The sequence below is a fragment of the Balaenoptera borealis genome (genome assembly GCF_965194805.1).
Source record: "Balaenoptera borealis genome assembly, chromosome: 2".
NCBI lineage: Eukaryota > Metazoa > Chordata > Mammalia > Artiodactyla > Balaenopteridae > Balaenoptera > Balaenoptera borealis.
Genome location: NC_138867.1, coordinates 61,147,407 through 61,172,428, shown reverse-complemented (window position 1 = coordinate 61,172,428; position 25,022 = coordinate 61,147,407). Strand labels below are relative to the sequence as shown.

The 25,022-nt window shown below is 36.1% G+C and overlaps 1 protein-coding gene across 3 annotated transcripts in view; it reads right to left on the bottom strand.

Annotated features, from left to right (window-relative positions):
• POLK (DNA polymerase kappa) overlaps positions 1–25,022 on the bottom strand; it is a 78,341-nt gene that overhangs the window by 14,256 nt on the left and 39,063 nt on the right. For all 3 annotated transcript variants that reach the window (XM_082375970.1, XM_082375969.1, XM_082375968.1), the window contains 6 exons: positions 20,917–21,069; positions 11,705–11,836; positions 8,460–8,613; positions 4,665–4,904; positions 3,372–3,496; positions 1,887–2,053 (listed from right to left, as the gene is read on the bottom strand). In XM_082375970.1, coding sequence (XP_082232096.1) covers positions 1,887–2,053; positions 3,372–3,496; positions 4,665–4,904; positions 8,460–8,613; positions 11,705–11,836; positions 20,917–21,069 — 971 coding nt within the window. The remainder of the gene's footprint in view (positions 1–1,886; positions 2,054–3,371; positions 3,497–4,664; positions 4,905–8,459; positions 8,614–11,704; positions 11,837–20,916; positions 21,070–25,022) is intronic.

The following is a 25,022-nucleotide window of genomic DNA, read 5'->3' as shown; positions in this document are numbered from 1 at the left end:
GATGATTGGAAATCTGAACCACCTAGTTTGGTTGGATTCTAGCTGCTCTGGTAGGAGTAGTTAAAACCAGAAAGCTGAAATGACATGTAGATTATTCATTTTCCTAATATTTCACAAACCAATTATGAATCAAGCACTGTTCTAGGCCTTGGAGATAACAGTAATGAACAAAACAGACCAAGTGCCTCCCTTTAAGAAACTTATATCTTAGGGACTTCCCTGGTGGCACAGTGGTTAAGACTCCGTGCTCCCAATGCAGCAGGCCTGGGTTCGATCGCTGGTCAGGGAACTAGATCCCACATGCGTGCCACAACTAAGAGTTCGCGTGTCACACCTAAGGAGCCTGCACGCCACAACAAAGGAGCCCGCCTGCCACAACTAAGACTCAGTGCAACCAAATAAATAAATACAATAAATGTTAAAAAAAATAGTTATAAAGAAACTTATATCTTAGTGGAGGGAGACAAATAAACACAGCAGTAAATATGGAACAGGTTAGAAGGGGAGAAGTACTACAGATTAAAAAATAAAGCAAATTAGGGAAACAGAGAATGTGGATAGAAGGGAAGGTAAGTTTGCTATTTTATATTGTTAAAAATTACCTATGAATTTCACTTAAAAGCATTACCTCCATCTCTACCACAGGTTAATATGTGCTATGTTATATTAAAAACTATATTGTTTTCAAGCACTATGGAAATAAAAAGAGGATAATTTTTGGATTAAAGAAGAAAGTTTTATTTATCATCGCCTTCATATACTGGATTATTTATAGTACTGTGATGTCTTTCTCTTATCTTTCATTATATCCACCCAAGATCAAAGTCAGCTACCTGGACTTGAAAGAACGAGGAGCACGGAGAGATGAGAAAAATAATAGCACATGCCTTGCAATCTCTGTAAGGTTTAGCAGGTCTAATTGGTTAATCAAACTTATTTTATATGCCTCCTCAGTAATCTTCTTGTTTTCCTTTAGTTTAACTATATGAATATAAAAGAGTTATTCTGAGGGCAGGCTAACAAGATGATAATAAAATGGTAAAAATAGTGCCCAGTGTTAATTTTCATTCTAGTTTTTAGTGCCTTCCTTTCACCCACCCTGAACAGTGTACCCTTCTAGCTCTGGGATCCTTCTTTTTAAGACCCAGATGAAAGAGTGGCAGGGAGGAAACACAGGGCCTCTCCTCTAGCCGTTTCCTCTTCTCTTAGATCTTTGCATGGCTGGCCCCTTCAGGTCTCTGCCTCTGGAGAACCGCTGTCAACCCTATCTCTTACCCCCCAAGTCAACGTCTACGCCCCCACTCTGCCTTATTTTCTCCATTTGTTTATTTGGTTACTTTTTATTTCCCACACTACTCTGCAAACTCCATGAAGGCAGGACTTTGTCTTGTTTACTGCTATTATCCCCAGTGCCTTGAACAGTGCCTAACACAAAGTACTCAGTACTGAATGAATGAATCATTTACAAATCTGGAAAAGAGAAGAAATACAGGTAGTTCATGAGGGCTTTCAAAGAATCGTTAAGTCTACTTGCTTAAAGGGTGAGTTCTGGAGTATGAGCCATCTTTCTTACCTCCACAATCTGATCACCAGTATTCTTACGTTCTGAACAAAGAACAAGGCAGGTACAGAAAAGAAAGCACCCATCATTCCTCTTATCCCTCTATCCAACTGCTGTAGCCAACAACCTAGGAGTGATTTTTTACTCCTCTTTTCCTTTTCTCTCACATCCAATCTTTTGACTCTAATTCAAAAATTATATTCTGAATTGAGCTAGCCTAAAAGAAATTTAAAACATGTTATCCTTGTAGTCTCTATCTCAATGGTGAAAACTGTTATTTCAGCAAATGATAAAGAAAAAGCAGAATAATTATAAATACAGATACCTTGCCAGGTGTGTTGAACCTAGACCCAAGGAAATATGAAGGAAATAATGCCAAGATGTTTCAGAGAAAAGGAGAGAAAGTAATGCCCTCTGTTGGTAGAGTTCTGTACAAGTAATAATTCCAAGGGCCTTTAACATTTTCTCTGTAACTTTTCCTATTCCAGAAACCTAGAAAAGAATCAATTTATCATTAATACATTTTAAAATTAAGATAAGAAGTGATATTATAATCTCATCATACATTTTATAACTAATAAAATGTATAAATAATGTGCCTAGTTTCAAAAGTCACACAAGAGAACGGCTTTAGTTACTTTTTGGCTATATTTCCTAAACTAGTGTTCCATGAAAATTAAAAATTTTACATTCCATGAAATTTTTAAAAAGCATTTAAAAAAGAGTTCTGTGGTCATATAAACTTGGGGAATGGTAGGATAAACAACTTTTTATTCCCTTTTAATTTTTTAAAATTGAAGTATAGTTGACGTACATTATATTAGTTTCAGGTGTACAACACAGTGATTCAACATTTATATACGTTATGAATCAATCACCACAATAAGTCTAGTAATCATCTGTCACCATACAAAGTTATTATAATATTACTGACTATAGTCTCTATACTGTACATTACATCCCATGACATTTTTTTTATTACTCCAAGTTTGTACCTCTTAATCCTCTTTACCTATTTTGCCCAACTCCCCACCCCCTCCCCTCGGGAAACCACCAGTTTGTTCTCTGTAACTATGAGTCTGTTTCTAGGATAAACAAACTTTAAATGAACTTTTGTATTGTAAGAATTATGAACCTTCAATAAACTAATATCTCTTGTGACCCACCAAGGGTGGTACATTCCAAAGTTCTTTGACCCCAGAACGTTTTTTAACAGAACACCCATTCATACCTTAAAAATACATTGGAAAACACCGCTTTATAGCTACATTTTATATATACTAAGCTATTCAGGAGTCATTAGACATTATATATTTTGATATAGCCTTTCTTCTGAGCGTTGAAAATGTTTATTTAGATTCACTAATATACACTATGCTGAGTCAGGAAAGCAAGCCCTAGAACATCAAATAGTGTATAGTGCAATTATTATTTTTTAAAAAGCATATATATGCAGAACAATCTAGAAACTGTAAAAAAAATAATAAAATATACCCTTTCTATAATTCCTGAGGGATCATTTTACTATTTTAAAGATGGTAAAGTATTTGGGGTTTTTTTTTTCTGGTCAAAAACAATTAAAATTCTAAATCTTTTCAACAAACTTTTCAACAGATAAGCTTCCTAAACCTCACTTTTAGGATTTCACAGAAAGATTTCTTCAAGTCCAAATTAAATCATCCGTTATCATTCTTGCTTGTTAGCTATCATTTTTAAAAGTTTCTGAAAGAATGATTACTATCATCCTAAATAGTATTTCTTCAGAACACCGAGTATATACATAGATGACAAATTTTGCATAAAAGTTCACCTTTCTAATGGGTAAGTCCTTGATGAAGTCCATCACAGCTTGTCTATTAGGAAGAATTTGGTATTGTCCATTTGGTTTATTCTTATCACTGCATACTTTCGCTAACATTGTATTTGGTGCAATGCCTTAAAAGAAGAACACTCTGATGACTCAAAGAACATGATATGTATGATTTTAAAATATGTGATAACAACACAGAAAAAAAATTAAATGCAAAAATCTGAAATGATGTGGAATGCTACTTTAAAAATAACATTTGATTACTATCTATCTCCCCAGGGCTTGCTATGGTTTTAGGAAAAGGAATTGTATTAGTTATTGTGACAGCAGAAATGAGGAATATTTAAATCTCCATGGTATTTTAAAGTCTAAGAGTAATTTCTGAGTTTAAGTGATATTATTAGTTTACTTACTATATTTAGTAGGAATACAGGGCTGTCTTACAGAAAAGATCGAGCATATAATTTAGGATGGATGTTTACTCTTTGAAAAGGTCTTCTGTATAGATTATCCACATAAAGAAAAAAAAAATCAAAGATTCTGTTTCCAGTATATTTAAAACAATGATAATGAAATGCGTGTATCCTTTTTTATGCTACTCACAAAGCAAATTACCCCTTTTCAGAGAGGTGTTTTATAATTTCTAGGTGTCTTAATGATTAAGATAACTTGAAATAGGTATATTCAACTATGATCATCAAATAGTTCAATTTTTATACACATCTTTCTAAAATTTATTACTTATTCTCATGCTTTGGCATAGGAAGAAAAGACTAACCCAATCATACTATGGCTTTCTTAAGATAATCTAGGGTCCTCATGAATATCAGTTTCTATGCTAAGACACAGTGATACCCTCATGAGTTATTGGTATATGTAAAGCTCTTTTTCCCTTCACCAGATGATCCTAGATTGCTATGTTGCTAGTTCGTGTTTTTTCCTGTCTCATCCATATTTTGTGTGGTCATCTGTGGTCTCTCTTGCACTGTAAGTCTTCAAAGGGAAAACAAAGTACTATGTCCAAAACCAATTAAAATATATTTTGTGTTTCAAAAAAGATAGCTACATGAGCTTTATGATAAGTTTTTGCTTTGGACACATGGGCTTTTGTGCTTAATTCCAATTTACCTATAGGTTCACGGTATTCTGAATAGGTGAATTGTCAGAAGTTAATAAAAAAACAGCTAAGTAAAATGTTACTCTATACTTTACAGTGAGAAACTACTAATATTACACTATGTTAGCTAGTCTGAAAATTATAACTATTGGAACCATCAATATCCTTTTAAGTACCTGCACTGGCTGTCAGTGTAGTTTTTTGCTCGATTCTGAAACGAATTTCCTTTACCACTTCCTCAGCTGATGTTCCAAAAACAATTGAGTTTTGGAGTATTTGAAGATTATTCAGTTCTTCAAAGTTCACTTGGAAAGGACTTCCTGGGGACTGCAAATCAGGAGGACTATCTTCAAAAAGTAGAGGAGAGATGGATCGTTCCTGCTCATGCAGTTTATTAACTTCCTTCCCTGGTTTATCTAAATTAGAAACAGGAACAGTAATTCATCTTCATTTTAAAAATTACATACTTCACAAATTAGGTTTCCCTACAGTCTTTCTAAAGACAAAACAAATCTAGTTTAGTTTTCTTTCTAAGAACCAAGATCAGAAATGTCAGCATTTATATTTTTAACTGTTTACCAAAGAAAACACTGATTCTAAGTTTTTCTTAAAAGGAATATTATCCATTTCCATTGTATACATTTTAAAACGAAATATCTTATGTGAATCTCACTAATTTTTGTACTGAAATTAATTGAAACCCAGAATTGGAATTAGATTCACAGTACTTTTTTCTCAAAAAGATGAAAGGTTTTTTTCCTTTACTCATCTCTAGAGGGAAAAAAGAACCTTCTTAAATTAGAATTTAGGAATAAGGAAAAAGGCATTAAGCAACATAGAGCAATTATGCCTGAAAGATAAATTTTGCTTTTGGAGGGGGAAAAAAGCCTAAAAATTTTTTTCATTCATGGAAGAACTTTTCAAATGTTAAATAATCTGAATTTTCTTCTTTCAAATGCTGATTTTAATTTTGACTTGTTTGTTTATAAAGTATCACTTTTACTAAGAGCACATTTGAAATAAATAGAAATTACTTCTGGAAGTTATATTTCTTTAAATATATAAATTCTTAAGGTCTAATCAGATTAACCATGGTCCAAGTTTAAGAACGAGAAGCCTTTGTTATTATCAAAAGGCAGTAAACTAATATTAATATTAAAAAGTACAGTAAAAAAACTAATCTGGTTATTATCTCATTTTAGTTGCATTTTTCATAAATGAACTGTGAAATACACTTAACTCTATACAGATACTAAAAATGTCCTTATGAACAAATCTATTGAAGACTTTACTTTCCAGGCTTAATGGAAGAGAAATCAGTTGAAGTGTAAAATTTATAAAAACTAAGATTAACAACAGAGCTTTCTCATCCATTTCATAATTTTATTACATATAAATGTTTTCCAAATTAAGGTAAATACAGATGCAAAAATTAAATTTCTAGTTTCAAGGCACATATACTTAAAAAATGAAGTTGGCCTTTTCGAAAGATTTTATAAAGATAATATAAATAAAATGACAGACACCTAATTAGTTTCAAATTTTTAAGTATGTAATATGAATTAAGTTACAGACAGATATTTTCCAAATCTGAATTCCCAGGCCATATACAAAACAAGCCTTATTTTCAAACTTACACTAGCTGTTATTTATGTACTTTAGTTCCTTTCATTTTCCATTATCTGGTTTTAAAATGCAGAGCAATTCAGGGGGATTAACACTAAGGCACAGCTGAAATGGTATTTACCTGGACCCTCTTTTTCCCAACTAGATGTGTGAAAGTCAAGGTAAAGAGCTACGGAAAACCTGCAGGCCACGTAAGGCACGTTCACAACCTCCTTCTGCAGTTCCTTATGCCATGTTTTGTACCTCATGCTTCTATCACACTACCCTCAGGTGAGTCACTGATAGTACGACACTACAGTAGAAAGCAAAGCATGCTGTTTTCAGGTTCATTGTTTAGAGCCGCTGCTGAATGGTGTAGTTATCGTTTCAATCTGTCTACTTCTCTGTGAGGCCTGGCTATGCAACCAACTGCTGAAGTGGTTTTTTATTTGCTTTCTGAAAGAAATATCTTTATAAGCCTCATAACTGAGGTGATCAGCATATAAAAGTAAGGTTTCTTATAATTTGAAACAGTAGGATTAAGATCCCATCTGGATGGCAAGTGCTAAAAAGTATACAGTACAGTATTTTAGTTTTTTACATTGCCTGGCACCATCTAGATTTATGAGAGAATAAACATAAAATAATAATAATTATTATTTTATTTCTTTACAGACTGCACCTTTTAGAAAAGGGGCAAACAGCATAAAAATCCCTTGGACTTTAGAGGAAGATATATCAACCACCTGCCATGACTCCAACTCACTGCTGACAGCTTCTCTGGGCATAATGTGAAATCAGACATGCCTGAAAGTCCAGCCCACAGGCACTTATATATGAAAAAAAAAAGTTAAACTATTTAAATTGCTTAAGAATATGAAATACATGAAGAGGAAAGTACATAAATAAATATGTTAAAAGCAACAGATATTAAAAATTCACATCCTCATAATGAGTGTGGACATATAGTAAATGAAAAGAACATTAGTAGAGAATGAAAATATTTACCTTAGTCCCAATATAATTTTTTTATAACATATTGTGAAAGTAATTATTATAGGAGACCCTCAGGGGATGCTTTGACATAACTATTTAATGGCTCCCCTCCTTTCTCCTGTGAAAAGTAAGGAACTAACAAAGTAAGATTTTAAGCAAAGTGACATTAGACTTTGTGTGTCACTTCCTCAAACAATAAAGTTATACTAAGAGCAAAAAACCTTTTGCTCCAAGCCTCTGTGTCCAGAAATTATGTTTGTTTATTGTTTAATGTTTCTCTTAAAGAGAGAGACCTACCCCATTAGAGTTCTAAGTAAGGTAATAAAATTATGATTTGATGTCCATACTAAATTTGCTCCAAAGATGTGAGCCCCAAACAATGGTAAAGTTAGAATCTTATGGCATTGAGGATCCACCATTTTTGCTTCAGAGAAAGTTACAAAGAGCTTCTCCACCACAGCCTGTCCCCCCTGAAGCAGTTAATGAGTTGTACACATGAAACGTGGCTATGGGTTTTGAGCAAACCCTCTATTTCTACCTTTTCATCCAGGTGAACTTTGCTCAGGGGTCCAGGGCAGTGCTGGCATTTGAAGTAATCACACCTCTGACAGAGGACTGAAAGCAGTACGTGTATTATCTGCATGATTTTTGGCATTGTTTTGGGTAGGTAATAAGGGGCTCATTTGAAAAAAACCTTGGGGTCATAAAACTTGTTTCATTATATATAAAAAGAATCAAAATAAGATCTAAGGCCAAGAAGGGAGTTGGGGAGTCATTAATTTCCGCAAGGTTAAGAACAGTAATCACTGTATAAACAGATTATAGAAAATTTGGGAAATAAAGAAAAAAAAACTCCATCCAGTGTTTTGATATGTTCGAGGCTAAATAAAAAAGAATCTACTTTCTATTAACAGCTACATAAAAAGGCCACCATAAACAAAGAACCTCCTCAGATTCAAGGCAATCCAACCCCTGGTTAGTTATATCTTACGGGAAAAACTGCTATGAAATTACTTTGTTTAGGGACTCTGCACACTCTTAAAGTCTAGAGATTTAACACTCTCATTTGGTTTAAAAGTGGCATTCCACACATTTATCTCAGAAAACCCACTTGGTTGTGCCGTGCAGCTTGTGGGATCTTAGTTCCCCAACCAGGGATCAAACCCGTGCCCCCTGCAGTGGAAAGCGTGGAGTCCTAACCACTGGACCACCAGGCAATTCCCTGATTTTTCATTTTTAATACTTTTTCATAATAAAGCTATATTTAGTCCCACACCTATGCATCCTAATGAGTTAACTGGTTAATTCAAAGGATTTTTTGTTTGTTTGTTTGTTTGTTTTTAGTCTGAGCATTCTAATAAATTGCTTACCATTTTCTAGAGAGTTCCCTGTTTTGATGAAATACTTCCTTTTGTCCTCAGGCCAATTTTGTCTTTCCTCTAAATGCTTTGTTATATTCACGTAGGCTTCATCAAGACTCAGGGCCATAAAATTGGGATCATAATCAGCAAGTATGTCCTTAACCTTTGAAAGGAACAAAATGGTTTAATTTTGCTGCCAAAGCAAAACGTGCCACATACAGCTGATAAGAAACATTAATATTCTTACTTTGCAACTATAGTAAGAATTCTATAATCAATAGCTCATGGATTTAGAGAATAAATAATTTACTGCTAGGGTAAGTTTGTCCAAATTCTCTTTTGTATTAAAATAGATCACAAAGGCAGAAGACCATGAAATAGCTTCATTTGATACAATCTCTATTTAGCCACCTATATCTATATATAATAAGTGATTCAAATAAACAACAACATCATTCTGATAGGCCCAGAAAAAATGGTTAAGCAACATAATTTTATGTGGCAAGTCAAAAGCAGAAGTGGAGACAATAGGATACTGCTCTCCCTTACCTTTTACGATCATTTTTGTTCTTTCTTTTTTTTAGGTAAGAAGTGGATTTATTTATTTAGTTAGTTATTTTTAAATTTTATTTATTTATTTATTTATTTTTGGGCTGCGTTGGGTCTTCCTGGCTGCGCGCGGGCTTTCTCCAGTTGTGGCGAGTGGGGGCTACTCTTCGTTGTGGTGTGCAGGCTTCTCATTGCGGTGGCTTCTCTTGTTGTGGAGCACAGGCTCTAGGCTTGCAGGCTTCAGTACTTGTGGTGCACGGGCTCAGTAGTTGTGGCTCGTGGGCTCTAGAGCACAGACTCAGTAGTTGTGGCTCATGGGCTTAGTTGCTCCGCAGCATGTGGGATCTTCCCAGACCAGGGATTGAACCCATGTCCCCTGCACTGGCAGGCAGATTCTTAACCACTGCGCCACCAGGGAAGTCCCGAAGTGGACTTGTTTAGAGAGAGACACGCTCCACAGACAGAGCGTGGGTCATCTCAGAAGGTGAGAAAGGCCCGTTTTTGCTCATTTTAAAAAGGAATAATCTTACATGAAGGTATTATGTTGCTTTAGAAAGTAGTTCTACTCCAATTAATTATAATATGTCCATCAAACTCCACTCAGTACACACATTAATGCATGTATCCATTCAGAAAACAAAAATCAGGATTTAGAATGGAAAAGATGACAAAATCTGTAGTGTAAGTCTGTGTCTATATTAAATGATGGGGAGAAGTCTGGAGTTGCATCTTGGGATAAAAGAAATATGTAAAGAGATCAGAATCTCTGCACGATTCCAGAAATGCCTTTTATATAAGATAGTTTTATTATATGAAAGTATGAATTTTTTTTAACCACTGAAGTATTAGCTGAAATTAGAGGAACTGGTTGCCAAAATAATATGTATATTAGAAAAACATACTTGCTGAATTATATTATGTTTCACCTAGTGTTTAAAAGCTGTCTGCCGTATCATGAGAAAACTTTTTTTTGATGTTTTATAAAAAGAAAGCATTTTAGCTTAATATAATTATGAACAGCTGAGTCAAAGGTAATTTTAGAAAATGGTGACATAAAACTTGGCCAAGCTTTACTTAGAGAGTACCTTAATTAGTTTTGTTCTTGTAGAAGAAACCAATTCTACAATGTGCTCAAATGGAATCTTTCTAGTGAAAATGAAACTCTGGAAGGTCTGTAGTTGGCAGCCAACTAAGATTATTCTGAATGAGAAGTACTCTCTGGAGACAAGGAATACTCACGCGAACTTCCTTTACATAGGATATTGCTTTAAGAACAAAAATAGACAGACTCCAGTAAAAATCAAGCACTTAGGCTTGGAGAGCAGTTAAAGCTATTCCATTCTTTTTGGATAAAACAAAAATGGCTTCTTCTTAAACGTTTAAACCAAGCCATAAATATTAATGCATTTATAATCAGTGAATTTGCACTGTAGTTTATTTACAGATAAGAGTCCATTTGTCATCTGCAAATAACTAGTTAGACCCTGATTGAATTTGAAGAAAGGTTTCTCCATCTTATGTAAATAACTAAAGAGAACTAAAAACAATTTAATTCTCATTGTCATACTGTCAGAAGTTTTACTGAGTTAAAGTAGAATGTAAAAAAATTCTTACGAAGTCTTTGAAGGATTTTCAAACTTACTAAAAGCTTATAATATTTATGGTTGGCATTTTATCTCTACTTAAGAATACAGTAAAACAGATAAGCAGTAACCTGTGTGAACGTGCTTTCCCTTCCCCACCACCTCTGCAGATGTAGGCACAAAAGCACTTGCTTCCACAGGCTGTTTTTGAAAGAATTTTTTAAAACTTTAAAAAAACTGGGGGTGGAGTATCATTTTGATTTGGGGGAGGTTTCACTTCTAGGGGAAATGAGGTGGAATACAAATAAGAAGAGTGAATCTAAAGACAATTTACGAGACTAAATGGCAATAAGTGGGAGGCCAGAGTTTTTAAATGTTTCAATTCAGACAGTAGTCTTTAACACACTGCATTTTGCCACAGTAGTCTAAAAATGTTTGATGTCATATACTAAAATTTCAATTTATGACTGAAGTTTTAGCAGTGGCATGATAGTCCAGTTGTTACCACAACTAGAGAAAAGGGCAGTTTAGGCTATTTTAGTGAATAATCAAATCTTTATTTTTCAGAGGACCTTTTCAAAGCAATAGATTATTCCCTTTTTTCTTTGATTACAGCCTTCTGGATATTAAATGCTCATAAGCACCTTCCCTAGATTATGGGGCAAGGAGAGCAGCTAATCAAAATAAGTTAATTTTGTTACTGTTTAAAAACATTGATAAAAATTTATTCAGAAAAGAGCGTGGAATTAATGACTTGGAATTAATTCTGTAGACTATAAATATAAGGTGATTCTAGAAGAAAATGTACATTGCACATTAACAGAAAAATAGCTAAAGTTAATTTAGGTTGTAATTAAGGCAATTCAGAGTTTTCTGGGGAGATAAGAGTTTTCTATGCAGACAGAAAAACACATGGAAAAGCAAAGAACTGGGAAATAGAAGAGTGTATTCTGGACACATATGCAGCTCAGTATTTGACATATAAGCTGAGGAAATGGTAGAAGGGAGACTTAAAGGGTAAGTTAAGGCTAAATTCTGATGTGCTACAGTATTTGGACTTGACTCTGTAGATGATAGGAAATCAGCAGAAGGCTATAAGTAGGGGTGAGACATCAGACTTACCTCTCTACTCACAGCTCGGTATTTGTCAAAGTTTGGGGGCACTATAATAAGTTGTGGGCAGAGTCTTTTTGCAATGAATCCTGGCATGGCTGCACGAACACCAAATCTCCTTGCGTGGTAATTTGAAGTAGACTGAAAGAAAATGGACCACATGCGGAAAAATATTCAAACCTAAATGGACATATTGATCGATGCTTTCAAAAGAAACATTACTGATGTGCATTTTCAATTCAAGGACATTTCTTTTATAGGCCACTGTCTCAAATCAAGCTTTGACTTTATCCTGTTATGGTATAACACCATGACCCTCTCCCACTGCTGTACCATATTTATAATGTGACATGAGGTAATAAGCAAGACTGTGCTAATAAAAAGGTTCTTACATTTCCAGTAACTAAACTTCATTGGTTTTAATGCATACCTGTAATATAGTATATATAAAAGTTTAGATGATAGTGGGTGATGTTACATTAAAGTAATAATATAGTAGTAGTCAAGTAATAGTTATAAAGCAATATAGTATAAATAGTATAGAAGTTACAAAAAGTAATAGTATACAAAGTAATGGTATAGTACAATAGTATGGATTTGGAATTTGCTCTATTCGGGATTTTGGAAATTTTTGATCTAGAAAAAAAACAAAACAAAGTTCTAATATATGGTCAGTTAAATTAAGTCTCAAACATGAAGTGATTAAAGCATAAAAGAACTTTAAAAATTAAGCTTTATTTCTTAATGCTTGAATATCTTTTTTGGTGAAAACATTTTGACTAGGAGATGGTACTAAACAATTATGAGAGTGTTGCAGCAAAAATAGAAATGAGACTTTTGTTTTCTGATAAACAAGGAAAATAAGGAAACAATGAATAGGCTGGGAAAACAACATAAACAGGCCTGAAAGAGTTAAGCAATCTTGGTTATTCTTTAGCTGTTACTACTAACAAACACTCGCAGCTAGACTTGTCCTTCACAAAGCTGATTACTCTCTGACTCCATACAAATTACCCTTTGCACCTGGCATTTCTTCTCCCCCTATACTCCCTTGTAGCACTCTTCATTTCAGAAAGAAGGTCACGGGCTGATAATCACTATCACCAGTCCCAGTGTCTGAGCCTCCTGATGCCAGCTTTGGCCATGAATTTGCAGAAGAAAAGAAATGCAAGACCTTCATTACTTTGAGCCTTATCACCTACCCTAGACCACGAGCCCCAGGCTATACAAACTTCCCCTATAACCCAGGGAAGGGGCACAGCTCTTGAGGTGCTACCCTGCTGTGTTACCCCTTTGCCTGGGAAAAGGAATAAAGCTACTCTTTTCTACTTCCTCCAAACTCTGTCTCCGTATTTTTCATTCAGCATTTGTGGACAGGGAGCCAAGATTTTGGCATCGAGAGTAAAAAGGAGAACATTACTTATTAAATCCTGTTGATGAAGATACCTGACAACAATCTAGGTTAATGTGGCAGGCCATAGTACCATTTAGAAAAAATTAATCACAAATGGAATCTTTGGAATCTCAAGTGAAAATTCAAAGAAAGCAAACAAAATCTACTAAATGAAAGCATTATTTCAGAATGATAATATAAATTTGCCATTAATGGTTTTCAAATGGTGTTTAAGAAATCTTGATTGTATTCAAAACTATGCTAATCCTTGGTCAATATTCTGGACTAGAAAGTGCAGACAGCACTTGAAGGACAAACCAATGCTTTAAATATAAACAAATCTAACGGAATTGATATAAAAGCTAGATCTACAGTAGATAGAAACACAATTTTAGATATGACTTGCTTTAACTTTTAGGTTTGTGGGGGATTATAAATCACAGCCACAACCTTTTACAGTTCCTCCTGTCAAAAGGTGGGTTCTGGTTCCTCATACCAAGAGACTTGGTTGTGACTTGCTTTGACCAAAAGAATGTGAGGGAGTGACATTATGAGAGTCCTGAAACCTAGGCATTAAAAAGTCTGCAGCTTCTGGAGAGATTGGTTCAAGATGGCGGAGTAAAAGGATGTGCGCTCACTCCCTCTTGCAAGAGCACTGGAATCACAACTAACTGCTGAACAACCACCAACAGGAAGACACTGGAGCTCACCAAAAAAGGTACCCCACATCCAAAGACAAAGGAGAAGCTGCAGTGAGATGGTAGGAGGGGCGCAATCACAATAAAATCAAATCCCATAACTGCTGAGTGGGTGACTCACAGACTGGAGAACACTTATACCACAGAAGTCCACCCACTGGAGTGAAGCTTCTGAGCCCCACATCAGGCTTCCCAACCGGGGGGTCCGGCAACGGGAGGAGGAATTCCTAGAGAACCAGACTTTGAAGGCTAACGGGATTTGACTGCAGGACTTCTACAGGACCAGGGGAAACAGAGACTCCACTCTTGGAGGGTACACACGAAGTACTGTGTGCATCAGGACGCAGGGGGAAGGAGCAGTGACCCCATAGGAGACTGAACCAGACATACCTGCTAGTGTTGGAGGGTCTCCTGCAGAGGTGGGGGGTGGCTGTGGCTCACCAGGAGGACAAGGACACTGGCAGCAGAAGTTCTGGGAAGTACTCCTTGGCGTGAGCCCTCCCGGAGTCTGCCATTAGCCCCACCAAAGAGCCTCTAGGCTCCAGTCCTGGGTCGCCTCAGGCCAAACAACCAACAGGGAGGGAACTCAGCCCCACCCATCAGCAGACAAGCAGGTTAAAGTTTTACTGAGCTCTTCCCACCAGAGCAACACCCAGCTCTACCCACCACCAGTCCCTCCCATCAGGAAGCTTGCACAAGCCTCTTAGATAGCCTCATCCACCAGAGGGCAGACAGCAGAAACAAAGAGAACTACAATCCTGCAGCCTGTGGAAAGAAAACCACATTCACAGAAAGACAGACAAAATGAAAAGGCAGAGGACTATGTACCAGATGAAGGAACAAGATAAAACCCCAGAAAAACAACTAAATGAAGTGGAGATAGGCAACCTTCAGAAAACGAATTCAGAATAATGATAGTGAAGATGATCCAGGACCTCAGAAAAAGAATGGAGGGAAAGATCAAGAAGATGCAAGAAATGTTTAACAAAGACCTAGAAGAATTAAAAAACACCTAGAAGAATTAAAAAACAAACAGAGATGAACAATACAATAATGAAATGAAAACTACACTAGAAGGAATCAATAGCAGAATAACTGAGGCAGAAGAACAGATAAATGACCTGGAAGACAGAATGGTGGAATTCACTGCCATGGAACAGAATAAAGAAAAAAGAATGAAAAGAAATGAAGACAGCCTAAGAGACCTCTGGGACAACATTAAACGCAAAAACATTCGTATTACAGGGGTCCCAGAAGGAGAAGAGAGAGAGAAAGAACCCAAGAAAATATGTGAAGAGATTATAGTCGAAAACTTCCCTAACAGGGGAAAGGAAATAGCCACCCAAATCCAGGAAACGCACAGAGTCCCAGGCAGGATAAACCCAAGGAGAAACACGCTGAGACACATAGTAATCAAACTGACAAAAATTAAAGACAAAGAAAAATTATTAAAAGCAACAAGAGAAAAATGCCAAATAACATACAAGGGAACTCCCGTAAGGTTAACAGCTGATTTCTCAGCAGAAACTCTACAAGCCAGAAGGGAGTGGCAAGATATATTTAAAGTGATGAAAGGGAAGAAACTACAACAAAGATTACTCTACCCGGCAAGGATCTCATTCAGATTCGACAGAGTAATTAAAAGCTTTACAGACAAGCAAAAGCTAAGAAATTCAGCACCAGCAAACCAGCTCTACAACAAATGCTAAAGGAAATTCTCTAAGTGGGAAACACAAGAGAAGAAAAGAACCTACAGAAACAAACACAAAACAATTTAGAAAATGGTAATAGGAACATACTTATCAATAATTACCTTAAATGTGAATGGATTAAATGCTCCAACCAAAAACTCAGGTTCGCTGAATGGATACCAAAACAAGACACATGTATATGCTGTCTACAACAGACTCACTTCAGACCTAGGGACACATACAGACTGCAAGTAAGGGGATGGAAAAGATATTCCATGCAAATGGAAATCAAATGAAAACTGGAGTAGCAATACTCTTATCAGATAAAATAGGCTTTAAATAAAGAACGTTATAAGAGACAAGGAAGGACACTACATAATGATCAAGGGATCAATCCAAGAAGAAGACATAACAATTATACATATATATGCACCCAACATAAGAGCACTTCAATACATAAGGCAAATGCTAATAGCTATAAAAGAGAAAATTGACAGTAACACAATAATAGTGGGGGACTTTAAGACCTCACTTACACCAATGGACAGATCATCCAGACAGAAAATTAATAAGGAAACAAAAGCTTTAAATGACACAATAGACCAGACAGATTTAATTGATATTTATAGGACATTCCACCTGAATGTGGCAGAATACACTTTCTTCTCAAGTGCACGCAGAACATTCTCCAGGATAGATCACATCTTGGGTCACAAATCAAGCCTTGGTAAATTTAAGAAAACTGAAATCATATCAAGCATCTTTTCCAACCACAACACTATGAGATTAGAAATCAATTACAGGGAAGAAAACGTAAAAAACACAAACACATGGAAGTTAAACAATACGTTACTAAATAACCAAGAGATCACTGAAGAAATCAAAGAGGAAATCAAAAAATACCTAGAGACAAATGACAACGAAAACACAACAATCCAAAACCTAGTGGATGCAGCAAAAGCAGTTCTAAGAGGGAAGTTTATAGTAATACAATCCTACCTCAAGAAACAAGAAAAATCTCAAATAAACAACCTAAGCTTACACCTAAAGCAACTAGATAAAGAACAAACAAAACCCAAAGTTAGAAGAAGGAAAGAAATCTTAAAGATCAGAGCAGAAATAAATGAAATAGAAACAAACAAAACAATAGCAAAGATCAATAAAACTAAAAGCTGGTTCTTTGACAAGATAAACAAAATTGATAAACCATTAGCCAGACTCATCAAGAAAAAGAGGGAGAGGACTCAAATCAATAAAATTAGAAATGAAAGAGGAGAAGTTACAACAGACTCTGCAGAAATACAAAGCATCATAAGAGACTACTACAAGCAACTCTATGCCAATAAAATGGACAAGCTGGAAGAAATGGACATATTCTTAGAAAGGTATAACCTTCCAAGACTGAATCAGGAAGAAATAGAAACTGTGAGCAGACCAATCACACATAATGAAATTGAAACTGTGATGAAAAATCTTCCAACAAACAAAAGTCCAGGACCAGATGGCTTCACAGGTGAATTCTATCAAACACAGAGAAGAGCTAACATCCATCTTTCTCAAACTCTTTCAAAAAAGTGCAGAGGAAGGAACACTCCCAAACTCATTCTACAAGGCCACCATCACCCTGATACCAAAACCAGACAAAGATACTACAAAAAAGGAAAATTATAGGCCAATATCACTGATGAATATAGATGCAAAAATCCTCAACAAAATACTAGCAAACAGAATCCAACAACACATTAAAAGGATCATACACCACAATCAAGTGGGATTTATCCCAGGGATGCAAGGATTCTTCAATATATGCAAATCAATCAATGTGATAACACCATATTAACAAATTGAAGAATAAAAACCATATGATCATCTCAATAGATGCAGAAAAAGCTTTTGACAAAATTCAACACCCATTTAGGATAAAAACTCTCCAGAAAGTGGGCCTAGAGGGAACCTACCTCATCATAATAAAGGCCATATACGACAAACCACAGCAAACATCATTCTCAGTGGTGAAAAACTGAAACCATTTCCTCTAAGATCAGGAACAGGACAAGGATGTCCACTCTCGCCCCTCTTATTCAACATAGTTTTTGAAGTCTTAGCCAAGGCAATCAGAGAAGAAAAAGAAAGAAAGAAAGAAAACAAATTGTAAAAGAAGAAGTACAAAGGTCACTGTTTGCAGATGCCATGATACTATACATAGAGAATCCTAAAGATGCCACCAGAAAACTACTAGAGCTAATCAATGAATTTGGTAAAGTTGCAGGATACAAAATTAATGCACAGAAATCTTTTGCATTCCTATACACTAACAATGAAAGATCAGAAAGAGAAATTAAGGAAACAATCCCATTCACCATTGCAACAAAAAGGATAAAATACCTAGGAATAAACCGACCTAAGGAGGTAAAAGACCTGTACTCAGAAAACTATAAGTCACTGATCAAAGAAATCAAAGATGACACAAACAGATGGAGAGATATAGCATGTCTGTGGATTGGAAGAATCAATATTGTGAAAATGACTATACTACCCAAAGCAACCTATAGATTCAATGCTATCCCTATCAAATTACCAATGGCATTTTTTACAGAACTAGAACAAAAATCTTAAAATTTGTATGGAGACACAAAAGACCCCGAATAGCCAAAGCAATCTTGAGAAAGAAAAACGGAGCTGGAGGAATCAGATTCCCTGACTTCAGACTGTACTACAAAGCTACAGTAATCAAGAAAATACGGTACTGGCACAAAAACAGAAATACAGATCAATGGAACAGGATAAAAAGCCCAGAGATAAATCCATGCACCTATGGTCAACTGATCTATGACAAAGGAGGCAAGGATATACAATGGAGAAAAGACAGCCTCTTCAGTAAGTGGTGCTGGGAAAACTGGACAGCTACATGTAGAAGAATGAAATTAGAACACCCCTAACATCATACACAAAAATAAACTCAAAATGGATTAAAGATGTAAATGTAAGACCGGATACTATAAAGGTCTTAGAGTAAAACATAGGAAGAACACTCTTTGATACAAATCACAGCAAGATCTTTTTTGACCCACCTCCTAGAGTAATGGAAATAAAAACAAAAATAAACAAATGGGACCTAATGAAACTTAAAAGCTTTTGCACAGCAAAGGAAACTATAAACAAGATGAAAAGACAACCCTCAGAATGGGAGAAAATATTTGCAAACAAATCAACGGAGAAAGGATTAATCTCCAAAATATATAACCAGCTCATGCAACTCAATATTAAAAAAACAAACAACCCAATCCAAAAATGGTCAGAAGACCTACAGAGACGTTTCTCCACAGAAGACATACAGATGGCCAAGAGGCACATGAAAGGCTGCTCAACATCACTAATTATTAGAGAAATGCAGATCAAAACTACAATGAGGTAGCACCTCACACGGTCAGAATGGGCATTATCAGAAAATCTACAAAGAACAAATGCTGGAGAGGGTGTGGAAAAAAGGGAACCCTCTTGCACTGTTGGTGGGAATGTAAACTGATACAGCCACTATGGAGAACAGTATGGAGGTTACTTAAAAAACTAAAAAAACATAATAAAAACCCAGCAAAAACCATAATTCAGAAAGATACATACACACCAATGTTCACTGCAGCACTATTTAAAATAGCCAGGTCATGGAAGCAACCTAAATGCCCATCAACAGACAAATGGATAAAGAAGATGTGGCACATATATATAATGGAATATTACTCAGCCATAAAAAGGAATGAAATTGGGTCATTTGTAGAGACGTGGATGGACTTAGAGACTGTCATACAGAGTGAAGTAAGTCAGAAAGAGAAAAACAAATATCGTATATTAACGCATATATGTGGAATCTAGAAAAATGGTACAGATGAACCGGTCTGCAAGGCAGAAATAGAGACAGAGATGTAGAGAACAAACGTATGGACACAAAGTGGGGAAAGTGGGGATGGGTGGTGGGATGAATTGGGAGATTGGGATTGACATATATACACTAATATGTATAAAATAGATAACTAATAAGAACCTGCTATATAAAAAATACATTAAAAAAAAAAAAGTCTGCAGCTTCTGCCTTTGCTTTTGTGGGATCCAGCAACTATGTAAGATCTTGTGTTAGATTACAAAATGATGATGCACCACGTGGAGTGGAAAGCTCATAGCTGGAAGCACGTTAGTGAAGCCATTTTGGATCCTTCAGCCCCAGCTAAATAGGCCCAGCCAACCCCAAGTGGAGTAGAGATGAACCATCCCCATTGTCCTCTGCTCAAATTACAGAATCATGAGCATAAATGGGTGTCCACTAAGTACTGAAGGGGTTCATATACATAATTTCACATAAATATATGGTGATACATATTCTTAATAAAATTAAATATATTTTTTTCAAATATTAGTTGATGATTTGTAGGAGAGGAGAGTATCCTTTCCTACAAACACTACTTTGGAACCAGGATTGTTAGTTGCCTGCATACTTGTGGGAGCAGAGATAATGAACAAACAGATTACAGTTTTATAATAAAATAACTCGGGAATCAGGTTAATAGATACCTAAGGCACTGAAAGGAGTAGAACAGGAAAGAAGCTTCCTTATGTCTTTTGTATTTTTTTTAATACCAAAACCCATATACTCCAGTTGCTGTTTCTAATTCCCAACACATTTTTAGCTACACACAGCTATCCTGGTCACCTTTACCTTCTGTGGTGAGGGTGGCAATAAGGAAAAGCAACATAGTCACAGAAATGCAAAGGTTTCAAGTCATGGAAAAAACCACTTAATTACAGTACTTACATTAATGAAACATGTTACTCCAAAACTGGTGTTGGCAAACTTTTTCTGTAAAGGTTCAAATACTTTAGGCTTTGCAGATCATATGGCCTCTGTTGCAATTACTAAACTCTGCTCTTTTAATGAAACAATAATAAATGAATGGGTGTGACAGTATTCCAATAAAACTTTTAAAATTTTTATTGGAGTACAGTTGATTTACAATGTTGTGTTCAATAAAATTTTATTTTCCAAAATAAGGCAGCAGGCTGGATTTGGCCTGTAGGCCATTGTTTGCAAACCTCTGCTTCAGAATAACATTTCCTTTTCTTTCTTTTTCAATTCTCTTTAACTAGAACAGTTACTTAAGAAAAATATAATTTGCAACAGAAAGATACAATGCCACTCTACCATTTACCAGGTTTGTAACTTTGGGGACATTATTAAACACCTCTCTGAGTTTGTTTTCTTATCTGTCAAATGGAAATAAAAATTTGTACATCAAGTGATGTTGAAAAGATTCAGTAATTGAACACATAGAAATACTCTGATAGAACTGGTAGAACTCAATAGTCTTTCCCCTTCGTGAACCAGTAAGGATTACTTGAATATGAATATGTCATGAACTTCCTATTTGTCTTTGATCTTTATCTACTTACCAACATACTCACTGATCCTACAGCAATGGGTTTATCCTTCAGTTCTGGATTGTCTCTCATTTCTACAGCTGCATAGAAAGCATCCATGTCAATGTGTACTATGGTATTGTTCAGATCCCGGCTGTGTTCCAATTCCATTGCAAATCTGTCGACCTTAATTTTTAAAAAGTTAACATACTTTAGACAACACAATATTGAAATACCACTAATCATAACATTAATCTTTTTTTTTTTTTTTTTGGCCAAGTGACTTGTGGGATCTTAGTTCCCCAACCAGGGATCGAACCTGGCCCCATGGCAGTGAAAGAACCAAGTGCTAACCACTGGACTGCCAGGGAATTCCCAACACTAATCTTACTTTTAGTAGGTGTCAATTTGTCTCTGTCTGTCCATCCATCCATCTCGCCACACACTCACCCACCCATCCCCACACCTATCTATGTATATTTGATTATTGTTTATTAAGGCTTTTATTTTCATGAACATAGGCAGTCTGTTCTCAAACATCATTCCCTACTAACTCTTTCATTTTTCAATACCCACAAGTACATAACAGGTACTTAATAAATATTTACTAAATGAATAAAGCATTCCAACTGTTTATATATCAAATGATTCTACTGCTTTATAAATTTGGAAAACAACTTACTGTAACTAAAAGCTTCAGTTCAGGTAAAATAAACAACAGCTCCCACCTGACTCATAATATTAATGTCTTAAAATATTAACAAAGGAAATGTACAATAAAAGATTATACTTCTTTGGCATATGATGTTTATGCTGAATACTACTGTACAATTGATTGTCCTAAGGTGTACTGTAAACATTTCCTCTGCAGAATTGCTTTTATAAGGCTAAAATTTGATAACTGTTAGCCTATTTGAATCAAAATTGAAAATTTAATCTGTAATTTATCCTTTCATGAAATTTCAACATATATAAATATATCAAATATAACAGTGAAGAATCTTTAAGGAAATTTTGTTTCTTTACAGAAAAAGAGTTGGAGTGATAAGAAAGAAGAAAGAGAAATGAAAGAAATAACCAAAGTAGGGCAGTAAGAAAAGGGTTTATGTAGCAGACATACCCATTCTCAAGTGTTCCTTTTTTGTGGCCTCTACTATACAGGCTGAAAAAGCTAAATACACAGTTTTCTAGCTTCCCCTGCAGCTGGGGGTGGCTGTGTGACCATTTTGATCTAGTAACATATAAGGAAGTCAGTAAGAGCATTAAGTAAAATCATGAAGAGAAGAGAAAAGAAAGCTATTGAATGAAACAGAGTACATAAAGAGCATGGAAGAGTGTCTTGGCACATGGTACAAGTTCAATAAATGCAATCTATTACTAAAAGGATCACTGGAGAACTGCATAACAAAGCAGTAAAAAATTAAGGGAAAAGCAGCCAGAAAGAAATAAGCAAATGGGGTGAGCTCTGGAATGAAAGCAATTTCCATCATGTGGAGATCCCTAGAGTAGGTTTCCTAAAAGGTGGAGAGTTTCAGAGGCATAATTTAGCTTTTTCCCCTCGTTGGACTTCAACCGTGTTTTCATTCTGCAGAATTTTTTTTTTCAAGGTCTTCCTTCTTAACATTATAGTGACGCCTGGCCTACTGGCTACAAGTTGAAACCGCAACTCCCTTCCTCCCTTTCTTCTTTCCTTCCTTCCTTCCTTCCTTCCTCCCTCCCTCCCTTCCTTCTTTCTCTTTCTTTCTTTCTTTCTTTCTTTCTTTCTTTCTTTCTTTCTTTCTTTCTTTCTTTCTTTCTTTCTTTCTTTCTTTTTCTTTCTTTCTTTCTTTCTTTCTTTCTTTCTTTCTTTCTTTCTTTCTTTATGGCTGCGTTGGGTCTTTGTTGCTGCGTGTGGGCTTTCTCTCATTGTGGTGAGCAGGGGCTACTCTTTGTCACGGCGCGTGGGCTTCTCATTGTGGTGGCTTCTCTTGTTGTGGAGCACGGTCTCTAGGTGTGCAGGCTTCAGTAGTTGTGGCGCACGGGCTTAGTTGCTCTGCGGCATGTGGGATCTTCCTGGACCAGGGCTCGAACCCATGTCCCCTGCATTGGCAGGCAGATTCTTAACCACTGCACCACCAGGGAAGCCCCGCAACTCCTCTTTTAGAAACAATCACCCTGATTCATATTTGTCTCCAGTAGCCACAGTGAGACTTTCTAGAGGATCCATTCCTGTTTAGGCTGCAACTCACTGAATAACCTGGGGTGCTCTGTGCCTTCTTCAGGCTGTTCCTCTGTGCAGAATGCCCTTCCTAGTTCTGTCACCAACCTTTCAAGGATCAGCTCAGACGCGTCTCTGTAACTTAATTGGATCTCTGTCCTCTGTGCCACAGAATTCAATGTTCCCTTACTTGTTTTCCTGCTCTTACTATGGCACTTACTGTAATATTAGACTCTAAATTGTGAGTTCCATCAGGAGAAAGATCTTATCTGCTTTAAAAAGTTTTCCTCAAAGGGAGATTAAAGGGTACAAACTTCCAGTTACAAAATAAATGAGGCACAAAGATGAAGTATACAGCATGGTGAATAATACTGTAATAACTTTGTATGATGACAGATGGTAACTATAGACTGATCCTGGTGATCATTTTGTAACATACAGAAATATTTAATCACTATATTGTGCACCTGAAACTAACATAGTGTTATAGGTCAATTGACCTACTTCAGTTAAAAAGAAAAGATGAGTAAGATTTGGGGTCTAAGGTACAGTATGATAACTATAGCTAACAATACTGTACTGATATGTGAAAGTTACTAGAATGTAAATTTTAAAGGTTCTCACAATGAAAATAAATAATGGTAACTATGTAAACAAGCAAACAAACATAAATTCTTTCCTCATAAAAGAGAAAGGGAGGAGAGACTTGTACACCCATTTATACATATCAGTATAAATTTTATTCTTTTATATATATTTATTCCATATATATAATATATATATTTCTGACTAAAAAAGAGAAAGTAGTATTTGTAGAAAAAGTTTGGAGAAGGCTGATCTCATGCAGTGAGATACCACACCTAATAAATGGAACTTTTTTTTTTTTTTTAATAGCTACTTTATTTATTTATTTATTTATTTATTTATTTAGCTGTGTTGGGTCTTTGTTTCGTGCGAGGGCTTTCTCTAGTTGCGGCAAGCGGGGGCCACTCCTCATCGCGGTGCGCGGGCCTCTCGCTATCGCGGCCCCTCCCGTTGCGGGGCACAGGCTCCAGACGCGCAGGCTCAGTAGTTGTGGCTCACGGGCCCAGTCGCTCCGCGGCATGTGGGATCCCCCCAGACCAGGGCTCGAACCCGTGTCCCCTGCATTAGCAGGCAGACTCTCAACCGCTGCGCCACCAGGGAAGCCCCATAAATGGAACTTTTTAACATGACTGCAATTTATCATCCAGATTTAAAATAACTATTTCTTCCAGTACTTCAATTTCAAACTAGAGAATAGCATCCTGACATAAAAAAAGATGTAAACAATTCATGGAGACTAATAAAAACAAGGGTTGATTAAAAACAACTCTATATCAATCCAGAAAATGTGCCTTAGATTTGAGTCAACTGAGAATAAGGGAGCAGCATCTGAAATACCTTAACCCAGAAACGCTGAAAAGGAAGACCATAATAAATAGAAAACAAACCAAATGGGAAAAAGTTCTCCTTAGACTCCTACATTAATGCTATGACAGTTTCCTCAGCAATCTATTGTCTTTTCTGTGCTTAAACAAGTGTACAGGTGCCAAAAGGAAACCTCGCCACTGAATGACTCACACATTCCACTTTGCTTTACTGTCTCTCATTAGTCACCCTTATCTGAACTCTTTTCTTCTACATCTACCAAATGCACAGCACCACTGCTTTTTTCCAGTTTCTTCTACTGAAATTCTCATTCATGTTTTCCTTTCTTCCATTTTTCCTTCCAAATGACTTCCAAGTTCTGATCTGACTCTCTAATATGTACCTAGTCCCTCTTGCTACAGTTCAGAGCCAGTGTGTGTCACAGTGGGTTTTTGTTTGGGTCTCAAGCCTGCCACTTACTAGTTACATGATAGTGAGTAAGTTAATCCCTCTTATCCTTACTTTCTTTATCTGTAAAGAGGGACTAAACCAA